This window comes from Thermobia domestica, chromosome 15, assembly GCF_964235325.1.
Source record: "Thermobia domestica chromosome 15, izTheDome1.hap1.1, whole genome shotgun sequence".
Lineage (NCBI taxonomy): Eukaryota > Metazoa > Arthropoda > Insecta > Zygentoma > Lepismatidae > Thermobia > Thermobia domestica.
Window position 1 is genome coordinate 106,226,970 of NC_137468.1, and position 12,252 is coordinate 106,239,221.

At 35.9% G+C, this 12,252-nt stretch overlaps 1 protein-coding gene across 1 annotated transcript in view; it reads right to left on the minus strand.

The window, feature by feature from the left end:
- fest (wurstfest) overlaps nucleotides 1–11,250 on the minus strand; it is a 65,829-nt gene extending 54,579 nt beyond the window's left edge. The window contains exon 1 of the mRNA XM_081740031.1: nucleotides 11,118–11,250. Coding sequence (XP_081596157.1) covers nucleotides 11,118–11,120 — 3 coding nt within the window. The 5' untranslated portion in view covers nucleotides 11,121–11,250. The remainder of the gene's footprint in view (nucleotides 1–11,117) is intronic.
- Nucleotides 11,251–12,252: the final 1,002 nt, after the last annotated feature.

A 12,252-nucleotide genomic window follows, 5' to 3' on the forward strand; every position in this document is an offset into this window, starting at 1 on the left:
TTTACTGCATATCTGAAATGTTACTGTGAATGTATGTATGCAAAGTTACAGATAAATATGTGTGTTACCAGGCCAATTCCTGCAATTTGCTGGGCCTAGAGATAAAGTGAATTTCGGAACCAATGATAAGGGAGTTCAAAACCCAGCATGAATAAATTACTTTATGATAATCAAAAAGGATATCTCATTAAACATTTAAATCAATGAGAAATAATAATAATAATAATATACTATCGTAGAATTTAGTTGCGAAAGCCCTTTGATGCCTAACGTTTTATGTTGTTGAATACACTGGCGTCTCTGGTATGTAAAATTTGGGGGGACATCAAAGAAAGTGATTTAAATGGTACTACTTAGCCCAACCTGTTTATTATCTTCGATTTCATTTGTTACCTTTCTGCTTACCTTCACGGACCCCCTAAGATATATCAAGAACTCTGTTATAATCGCTTCACAGCCTGAATATTATATTCCAAATAAATATAGTTATTTATGTTATTCTGTCTTTAGTAAATAAATTAAATTAGAGTAAAATATTGAATATTTTGTACTTCAAAATATTAGGGGGACGCGCCCCCCGCCAGAGACGCCCGTGTTTGAATATACGACATTCAGACCTAAAGTTTAAAATTTCCAAATTTATATTTGCTCCACGTGAATTTTATAAAATGTAATATTTTCGTGTTAAACGTCACGTCGCCTATCCACCACAGGTTTATGTATAATGTACCCATTGCTGGCGTCATAAATGCACTTCGCAACATTAATAGCATAAAGTCCTAAATAATGTTTTTGATTCATATTTAAATACAGAGTGTTTATAAAAGAACTCCGGGGTTATAAAAATTCATATCTTATTAAAGATAAAAGAGAGCAAAATTTAGTTAATTTTTCTGAAACGACTAGCTCAAAAAGTTTTAGTCATACTAATTGGAAATGTTTTTATCAACAGGTGGCAGCGCTGCGGAGCGTTGACCTTGAGACGACGTAGCGGCTGCGGTAGTCAGCGAATCAGTGCCGTGCCGTGTGGATTGTTGCGCTTCGTGCTATGGTGACGCCACAACAAAAGGCTCAATGTGTTATTTGGCTCATAGAAACTAAGTCTGTTGTTACCGTACTAAGTCCGTTGGACTTTTTCTTCTGGGGGCATATCAAGAATCTTGTGTATGCGGAGAAAATTCGTAATGTTCGCCATCTCACCGAACGAATAGTCAATTGCGTGGCAACCGTCCCCCCAGACATGCTGGCCAGGACATGGCAAGAGATAAAATACCGTTACGATGTGTGCCGTGCCACTCACGGGGCTCATATTGAACTTTATTAAATTGTTAAAACGAACGTGAAAATGTAAGCTTTCCAATCATGTATAACACATGTATGTACGTTTTTTACTTAATTAAAAATATTTTGCCTCAAAACCCCGGAGTTCTTTTATAGACACACTGTACTTTGTATCTTAATTAATGTTACTCACGAGTAAAGATGAGAAAATCTTTTTCTTTCCTCATCTCGTAATGTTTGTAGATGTCCCGTCTCGACTCGATTTTCGAAAAAGATTTATCGTCTCAACTCGATTTTTTTAGTATCTTTTATAAATTTATGCAAAATTTATGTCCTGATCTTCTTTTTAATTTCAACTAGAAGTGATGAGAATCCTTCCGAATTACAAAAAATCCACGAAGGGTGTGATATAACATTTAAACCGTACTTATTATTAGACTATATTGTGTATTGATTTGTGGATCTTTAATTGTTGATAAATGAATGCTCCTCATCGTGTTTGTACAATCACTTTATCAATTTATTTTTTTTTTTATTTAACTATGAATGGCGTAACATTAAAACAGTGTTTGAGTTCTAATACTTGGGTGAACTAGTGTTACCGACTCGAGAAGAATTCTGTCATGTTTTTAGACTCGAACTTAAAAAGATGAAAATGAAATGAAATCTTTAAGATTTACGTCCCGCGGTTATGCCGGTTAGGCTAAAGGAGACGGTGATGATGAGGAATGAATGGATTGGTGGAATGAAGAAAGTGGAAGGAAACGGGAAAACCACGAGAAAACCCACGCACACGGTGTTTGTCCACCACAAAGTTCACTTGGCGGGGTCTGGGAAAACTTAAAAAGATACTTGGGCCGCGGTGGTTGTGGTAGAGCGTTCATCTCTGGTGCTTGGGGTCCCGGGTTTGATCCCAGCCCCCGCCAAGTGAACTTTGTGGTAGACAAACGCCGTGTGCGTGGGTTTTCTCGGAATTCTTCCGTTTCCTCCCACTTTCTCCATTCTACCATTTTCATTCATTTATCATAATCACCGTCTCCTTTAGCCTAACCGGCATAACCGTGGGACGTAAAACTCAAAGATTTCATTTCATTTAAAAAGATACTTCTCGTCACGACTTGCAGACAAGACGAGACATTTGGAGATGAAAGATAAGCATTAACATGACTTGTTTCATGTTGTACAGGAATTAGAGTGTGAATGCCTAATCAAACTGAAGGAGCTGCATTTAATTTAATAATTTTCTTTGGTGGTAAGCATCTAAGTTTACATTTTAGGTCTCGCAAATATGTTCTGTGAAATGCATACTACATATAGTCATATTTTTAAAGTTTATTTTACTTTTTCTTTTACATGCGTGGACCCACTGTTTAGCAAGGAGAGAATCCTTTGAAAAATTGTGGTACACAATACCTGTACTTTTTGTTTTTCTATTGTTATTCCTGCACTTGCTACAGCACAAGGCATATTTATTTACAAATGCACACACACAAACATACATAAGAAAACACTACTGTACACACACACTCAAGTTTACCACACCATCTTGCAATATTGTTTTCAGAATTTAAGCTTCTACGAAACCACATATGTCCATACAGCCAAGCCCACGTAAAGAATATATTCTCGTCCGAGATATTAACTTTTTTAACCGTTAAATGACATTTGTCCACGTAGTCAGAAACATACAACAGGAAGATTTTCCCACAAAAATTTGTCCTACAAAGGAAAGCAACACAATTCAAACACATGAAAAATCCAAACTAAATAAAGGGTTGTACGTTTTATTGGTAAATCTTGGCGCGCGAAGCAAACGACAAGCTCAAATTTCTCGGTAGTGACGTCACTACGAAGAGAGCGTAAAAGTAGAGGTTCTGCACGTAGGTTAAGAGCTCCCTCTGGTACACACAGTCCTTGTAAATAAATCGTACCATGGCTCTTTCAGTAAATCGAAATTTACTTAAGTCGAATTTTTACCGTATCCTAAGATTTGTCGCGACCAAGTATCAAAAAGTACAAAAACATTCGAAGAAATACTGTTTAAAGATACTCCAACGCAGAAACTCAATTACATAACACGCTTTATAAATAGAATATATAACCCTATACTCTTACAACGTCGATAGTAAAAAGATAGCTAACGAGTAACAACTTAAGAATAGTTAATTATCTAATTATCAGGATCATCAATCTCCAAGTCTTCAATGCAGTATCGGCGATGTCGAAGATGTAGTCCTTACTTCAGATGTAAGTACCTTTCATAAATTTTACTTATGTCGTACCTTTCTTACGTATGTAGTTCTATGACTGTCTGTATAAGGCTTACAAGATTGAGTGATACATTAAAAGTTCTATACCCACCAAGTCTCAGGCATATACGTACTACAAATGTTCAATGTATGTATGGTTGGTCACACGTCCAAACAGTCGTACGTTCAATACCATGTTGCTGTCACTGTTCGTCACAGAAACAGTGAAGCATTCTTTCAATTTTCCCAGTATTGTTGACGTTGGGGTAGATAAACTGTATAATTCCCATATCCCATAGAAAGAAATCACATGGTGTGAGCACTAGAGACCTGGGGGGGCCACGTCAACATAGGAACGCGTTCTATGGTGTCGTCTAAGACAGGTGGTTGCCCAGTCCTTTTCAGTTTACACAAACAACCTGTATCGCAAAACTGAAGACACTATACAAAATTATCTAGTGACCAGGAGTATCTTTTCCGTATTGGCGTACGAATGCGTATTGGCCTATCGTAACCGATGAACACTTTACATATTCTAACACATAAAAGCTTCTCTTGCATTGCTGCCATTTTTGTAAACTTTTATCGTAGGCTTGCTGTCTAGCGTGTGAACCGTGTCAAGTAGCGACATTTAAACTTGATGAGTTTATATATGTTCTCATCCTTGTAGGTAAGTGAAAATGAAATTAAATAAAATCTTCCCTTTTTATGTCACATGGATATGCCGACTAGGCTAAAGGAGACCGTGTCGGTGAGAAATGAATGAAATGGTGAATGAAGAAAGTGGGAGGAAACGGGAGAACCCTGAGGAAACCTACGAACGCGGTGTTTGTCCACCACAAAGCCCACGTAGCGCGAGCTGGGATCGAACCAGGGACCTCACACACCAGAGGTGAACGCTCTACCACTGAGCCACCGTTCCTCCCCATCTTTGTAGGTAGTACTTCTAAATGCATAATGTTTTATAATCTGATAAATCATTCATTATAACCCTGTAGTTCTACTTTCCCTAATTCAACAGCATTTTTACTATTGAACTACACTGAATTTTACTTCCTTCTGAGATAAAGATATATTTTTTTTTTTTATTTACGAAGTTTTTTTCACTCTCTCGGCAACTGTTTTAGTTTTGTGAAAGATAGCATAAAACAGAAATGTATGTGTTTGAAACTGTAGTCGGCTTAGTTTAATGTAAAATGTCTAGTTCAGGAGTTGAAGTAAGAGGAATGACCAAACCATAGCCTATAGGAGAGTATATTATCAAAGTTCCTTGTGCTACGTTAAATAAAACAAGTAGCAGTGTCAGTGTAGGCCTACACCACGTGAAGGAGTTTGGTTTGCCACGGTGTATATGAACATTGAAAAATATATAAAGAAGTTTTTGGTAAACCAGATTCCTTAAAAATTGTAAACTGTTGTCTGGTGCACACGCAACCACATTAACAACTTAGAAGTGGGTGTTGCATAACACAAAGGGGGAACTGCTTGACAGATTCCACAGAAACATGTGGAACCTTACAATACAGTTACAGACCGTGTCCTATTTTAAAATAATTAAATTAAGACAATGCAGTTTTTACGTTACAATTGAAATGTCACAATAGTTTTAAATTTTCAAATTGTCTACACATTAGTGACATCTATTGACGTTATACAGACAACAACACAGCTAGTGACAACAATTCGCTTGATTTAAAAAAAAATAACGTTACGAACGTACATGTTTTGCTTTTATAATTAGAATACTAATTACACAAGGTAGTAATATTTATAAACGCTGAATTCATACTAGTGTATTTTCCACAATACTCTATATTGTATATTCGACCCACTCTATCGTACAGAAGACTACCGATATTGAAATCTAAAACAAAGGTAGAATCTCGACATGATTGACTTGCTTTACCTTCCAAACTATTAAATCAAAGAATCATTGAAATTAAACTCATAACGACTGAGGTATTATATTTAGTAATTTGATTTTTAAAAAAAAACTGCTACAAGTAAAATCAAATCTTTAATTCTCGTACAATAATGAGCGGCTAGGGGGAGATAATGACAAGAGCCATTTTCTAACTTTCGTGTAAATTGGGAAAAAAACAAAATTCTCATGCAATTCAATGCAATGATAAACACTAAACAAGCTTCCTCTGTCATATGGAAGTAGAATTCCGAAACTATCTACATATTGACCTGTGATCCAAACCTAACGCATTCAAGCTAATAACTCAATTTTGCCAAGAGTGGCGCTTACCATTGTCTTTCCTCAACCCGCTCATAATAATCTATACTTTTTTAAAAGATGAAAATAGTTATCGTATTGTTGGTAACGGTTGTTGATAATGAATAAAAAGAGAAGAAATAACGGGGAGAAAATTTGACAAGACTAAGTGATATGATCACCAAGTTGTTGTTCTCTTTTACAGTAGTAAAAAGGGGAATTTGTTTTGATTGCCTATCAACTTATATGGAACGGTAATCCATAAAATGAAAACAAATTATTTACTGCGTAATGAGTAACGTTATTAGTCGTTACTGATGGCTAAATTGGTTGAGACAGAACAATACACACACACACAATGATTTATTAGGATCATGCAAGTGAGATTACTCCGCACTATAACTCTTGAAGGATTTTTTTTTTTTTTTTTTTTTGCAATAGATAGATCGATTTGCTAGAGTTATGATCTCAGTCAAGTTTGTTAATGGGACCAATCCGCTAAAATCGCAAAGGGTAACTGTAACTACCTGCATACCATAACTCTTAAACAAAAGTTAATTTTTAAATTCTGGTTCTCACAATAGATATCTAGAGCTATTATCTAGGCCAAGTTTGTTTATGAGTTCATTTTTAAAACTCCTTTACGGGTACATTTCTTGGTTGCTTTTACGTAGTTATACATATTTATTTTCTAATATTGCAACAAAGGTAATAGAAGTTACACATTGCGCTGCTAGATAGCAACAAACATCCTTCAGCGGTTGACATCTACCGGACAAAATTGAAACTTCTATTGTGTGATGCTTTTTACTGTCTTATAGAATTTATTTCTACTAGAAGTACGTTGATCTTCTTAATGGCTTGTCGTGTTAAAAAAAGAAAAAGAAATTAATGTATATTTTTTGGTACACAGAAGAAATGTTTGTCTGAAATAAGTTCCATACTTGCATCGTAGCAATACAGCAACATACAAAGGGTGTTCAAAAAGTTTTGCACAGTGGTCTCTAATTTTTTTATTTGTTGCAGGAGGAGAAAGTGGTGAACATTTAGCTATAAGTTGGTATATAAAAGTATTTTCTTTTATTTACAGGTGAGCCATAATGGACCGTGAAGTATTTGTCAGGTTGCGACAACGGTCGGTGATGGAGTTCTTCTTCAAGACCGGCGATGACTCTGCCACATCGATTCACAGGAAGTTACTCCCTGTTTATGGGGAGAACACATTTGATCGCAGCGGTATCCAGCGGTGGTTGCAGAAGTTTAAAGAAGGTGATTTCTCTCTACTGGACAATCCACGATGCGGTAGACCATCGACGGTAGTGAGCGATGTGAATAAAGAGACCATTAATCAAATCATCCAAAATGACAGATGTGTGACGACACGACAGCTTGCTGAAATGACTGGTTTGTCATTGAGTAGTGTGGTATCAGTGGTATAGTCACTAGGGTACAGAAAAATCTGTGCACGTTGGGTGCCTAGATTATTGACAAGAGAAATGAAAAAGATGAGGAAGGATGTGTGGGAGGGTCTCATGACGACCTTCACTGAAGAGTGGAAAAGGGTTTTGACGGCGTCATTACCCAGGATGAAAGATGGTTGATTTTTCCTCTTTGGTCGTCTGAAGACCCACCTGCGCGGTAAAACATTTAATAGTGAGAAAGACCTTATTTCCTGTTTTAAGCGATGTGTAAAAATCAATCCCCAGAATTTTACCAAAGTGCATTTACATCATGGAAAGAACGTTGGACCAGATGCGTCACAGCTGATGGAGGCTACATTTAGTAGGCTCAGTGTATAACTAAATGTTCCAAGTATGTTCACAAAAAATTTCATTCTCCTCCTGCAACAAATAAAAAAAAATAGAAACCACTGTCCAAAACTTTTTGAACACCCTTTGTAAATAACATATGTCGGAGTAGAATGCGACAGAACGAATGTTATTGCATCCTCATACAATTTGCGTAGAATTTAAATATTTTTTTTTCAATCTGTCTACGCGTTAAAAATATTTATTCAGAATTATTATTTATCTATCGTACCTACTGAAAAAATGGTTTTGAGAAAATAGCATTTTTTTGTTTAGTAAAGCTGCTAAGCATTTTTATAACTGTTATAAAGTTACCAACAGTTTTTTGCTTTTGGCAAATAATGATCAATGGTAATATAATTTACCTGCTGTTAATCAATCAATGTCTACTAATCTACGGATAATGTCTTGTCTTTGAATGGCAGTTTTAACATTTATTTATTTAACATGGTGTTCTTTGTGGTCATGAGTTCGAATGCAATGACCTAAACTACGAACTCGAGTAGTGATTGTAACCCATTTTAAACAGCAAATCCTCTATCATATAGCCTCGGCGCTGAAGAAAAGCGTTAAACCATAAAATCAAATAATCAGTTAATGCTACACACTTACGTTTTGTATGGTAAATGGGTTGACTGTTTCCGTGCATAATCGTGACACATTAACCTAAGAAAAAGCCTTTAAGATTTCTTGCGGTCAAGAATACATAGTAAAGCTGAAATACTTTGTCTTCTCAAACATGACAACCTAATGCTGTGAATTATCTTTCAATTTTTACTGCACGGTGTCTCTAAAGTCTTCACCGGATTTCAAATTGTTATAGCTTAATAATAGCTAATAGCATTTATTTATTTATATTCTGGGCATTACTGGCATCCACAACCGTAAGCTCGTCAAGTATGATGAATAATGTCTCTCGGCGAGCACACAACCCGGAAACGGGGAAAGAAAGAAAACGGCCTTGGACTGTATGTTAGATATCATCCCCGCATTTGTCTGGTGTGAATGAGGAAAACCTTACTCAGAATGGCTGGCCATAAAAAGCTGTTGCACCTTTGCCATCGAGTGTCCCCACCGGGCACCGAACCTGGGACCGATCGCATCAATGGTGGGAGCGTTAGAAACTACGCTACGCAGCGCCAAGCTAATCGTATTTGGATGAAACGAATGCTCTTCGAAAGAGGGATTGTTCAGGTTTCACTTGGTTTTCGAAATGTTCACTAATATGCAGCGTACACCAAAGTAAATGGAATATGTACGAGTACACTAATCTTCTATTCCCCAATCGAGAGTGGAACAGCCAATGAGTAACGCTGAAACAGACGATTAGCCAATCAAAATATCCGAAACAATTCCTACTTCCTCAAAATTGCTACTAAGTTCTTAGTTATACAACTTCCGCTTACAACTCCGCTTGCAAAACCACATCAGCGAAGAGGAGCAGTGGTCATGAAGAAAACCTTCAGTTATAGTTTCCGCGAACATTAAAACGGATTGTCACTCAGAACCGTCGTGCGACTTTGTTAGTGATGGAGGAACTCAAGCGGAAACTCTTACAACCTGTGTTGACGCACCGTGTAATCACAGTTCGCCGCGAGTTACATAACATGGACATATGGGGTTGGATTGCACGAGTGTAAAGGTTGGTAAGGGACCATCGCATTTTACTGTAGCACGACACAAGTGATGCCGCGCCCCGCGAACATGCATCATGGATCACTGATGACTGGAAACGTGTGATACGGTCAAATGAGTCAACATTTACCTTATTTCAAAAAACGGGTCGTATTTATATGAGCAGGACACTCAAAGAATATTACAAGCTGCAGTGTTTCCGCGCAACCATAAAAGATGACGGAGGCCCCGTAATCCTCTAGGAGGCCACAATATCCTGGTTTTCAATGGGCCCTGTGCTGACGATTTTTTGGAAATCATTTGCATCTTAGTCTCCAAATGTTTCTGGGTAAGACTTCATACTACAGGATGATAATGTGCTAATCATATAGATGGAGCTGTTGCAACATGGTTCGAATAACATCCACAATACCTCCAATGGCCCGTCTAATCTTCGGACCTAATCACAATTGAACATCTGTGGCCTGTTGTAGAAACACGAATCCGGTGTAGATTTCCGCCTCCATTCTTTTACGGAACTGAGTAATGTTCAGCGCGTAGAATGGTGTAACATTCTCCTTATTACGATTCACGACCTCTAAGATTCCATTCCACGTCACATGAAAGCTGTTCCGAGGGCGAAAGGTGATCCAACGCCATACTAACCTGGTAAGTTAACTTTTTCCAGGAGTTTCTATCATTTTGGTAACTAGCTGTATCTTATGCGATGTTTTCAGTACATAACAGAATCAAGTGTAGCCAACAGCAAACCTAAGAGAATAATGTCAAATTTACGCATATCGTATATACATACATAAGGTAGCACATACATACAGTACATCGATACGTTAGATTTGTTTATGCATTTTTCTTCTCCGTGTAAGGACCAAACATTTTGTTCGATCGAGTTAAGTGTTATTTTGTTGATGTTACTTTTTATGATTAAACATATTAGGCCTATAATAAAGCAGAAAAATCAGGTGGGTTTCCCTCACCCCAAACCAATTTGTATAGTAGGCTGAATAAACTGAGTTATAGAACTGCGGTCATTTTAAAACAAAAAGCACGAAACATTATTCGAATCAATTCTGAACTATTTAGCCAGCTAAACTACATAACTATACGAAAGCTCATGATGCATAATCAATTGTCGAATTAAGCATTAAGTAATAATAAATTAAAACCATCAGGCTTAGACATAGTGATCTGTAAATAATATGACTTTTCGTACCTAGAAGGAAATATCAGTAAGTGTATAACCTAATCTAACGGTAAGTAAAACCTTGTTAAATGTGAAGTAAGATTGCTCGTTATACTGACCAGAAAATCAGTTACTTCTCAGTTTTATTTTATATTTGCAGCTGCAGATTTATAGGGAAAATCAATTACTTCTGATTGTGCAATTGCAAAAGGCATAACCTTTCAATTAAGCTTGCTGTATGCTAATGTAGTGTTACCAGTAGCTTTCACTTGCTATACAAGCTTAGCTTCAGCTTATACCAGAATGTCTCCGTTATTGTAATACCTTGACGTAAAAAATGAGATGCAATTAAATAAGCGACTTATTCAGTAACTAATAACCAAAATACGAAATTTGTTAAATACTTATAGCTATATATATAGATGTTGCAAGCATTTAAAGCACTTATATTACATTTGGATCATGAATCGTTACTTTCTACTGTTAAGCAAGATGCATCTAATTAAGAAAAGATGGAAATAATGTATGTGTATTATTAATTTCATTATTTGAAGCTCCCGAAAACAATATTATAATGTATTCAGGGTTCTCTATCTTACATACTACTATTTGTGGTCGTTATTGAACCAAGTAAAAATACATAGCTTGAAGAAGCTAATATCTATACTTAATAAACTGCATGGATTAACGATGGAAACATATTCCAATAGTACTTAATAAAACGCTTGAAAAATGTTACTGACCATTTTTCAAATTCCTAGGTTGTGTATGAATTGTGCAATTGAATTGAATCTATTACCACGTAAGTGATCGTGATTCAGACTAAGCGTAAGATTACATCTACTAGTGAGTGATACGTCTATGAAAAAAATAGCAACAATTGTGGCTATGTAAATCAGAAACTCAAAGTGTTACGAAAAGAAATAGTGATGCTTTCTGTCCTAGTATACATATAATTTACTTTAAATCTCACAATTAGTTTTCTAATAAGTATATTCTTCCATATAGTACTGGCGTATGTGCTTATTGTGCTATGTCTACAACCAAAACTGGGAAGTTCATATATGATTTTTCTACAATATTATTCTATTAAATAAATAATTGTTTCAGTTTTCAATATTTTATTCAATTTCCCTTAAAATATTTGGCATTTCTTTATTATGCTTACTAGTTTTATTAGTATTATATTTCATATAAATAAGTATATTTAGATATCCTTCCGCTGCGGAGAACTACTTACAAATAAATCTAGCTTTCTATATATTTTTCTTCTTCTTCTTCTTTGCATTACAAAATAGACACTTCTTTTTTTCTTCTCACACGAGTTAAAATACTTGACTTGCCTTATTTTCATAATCTGTCAAATCTATCATTGTTGAAAGTGAATTGTTCCATGAGTAAAACCAACTTCTACCATTCGACTCAATTGATATTAAAGTGTGTCTGTTTCACGATAACTTCTGTAAAATTTATCAGATTTTAATTAAACTTGGCACATGTCTTCCTCGTGTCATAGGAAGTAAGCCAATTTGTTTGAAGTTGAAATCGGTCTAAAACAAGAGGATTAAATCAACCCGGAGGAGAAATATTTTATTTATTATTATGTTATAAATGTATTATTTTGGTCTCCTCCAGGGGGCACTCTCATAGCTTTGGAGGGCAGTGCCCACCAAAAACATGTCTGGGTGGAAGAAACAATGACTATATCACAAACATTACCTTATTTCAAAAAACTGCCATTTTTTAAATAATACATTTTGAATTACGTTTCCTAGCATTATTACGGATGTCACAGTTAAAATCCCCATATATTTTGATTCCTTACACATTGCTCTTCTTAAAAAAAAAAAAAAAAAAAAAAAAAAGCACATTCATTTC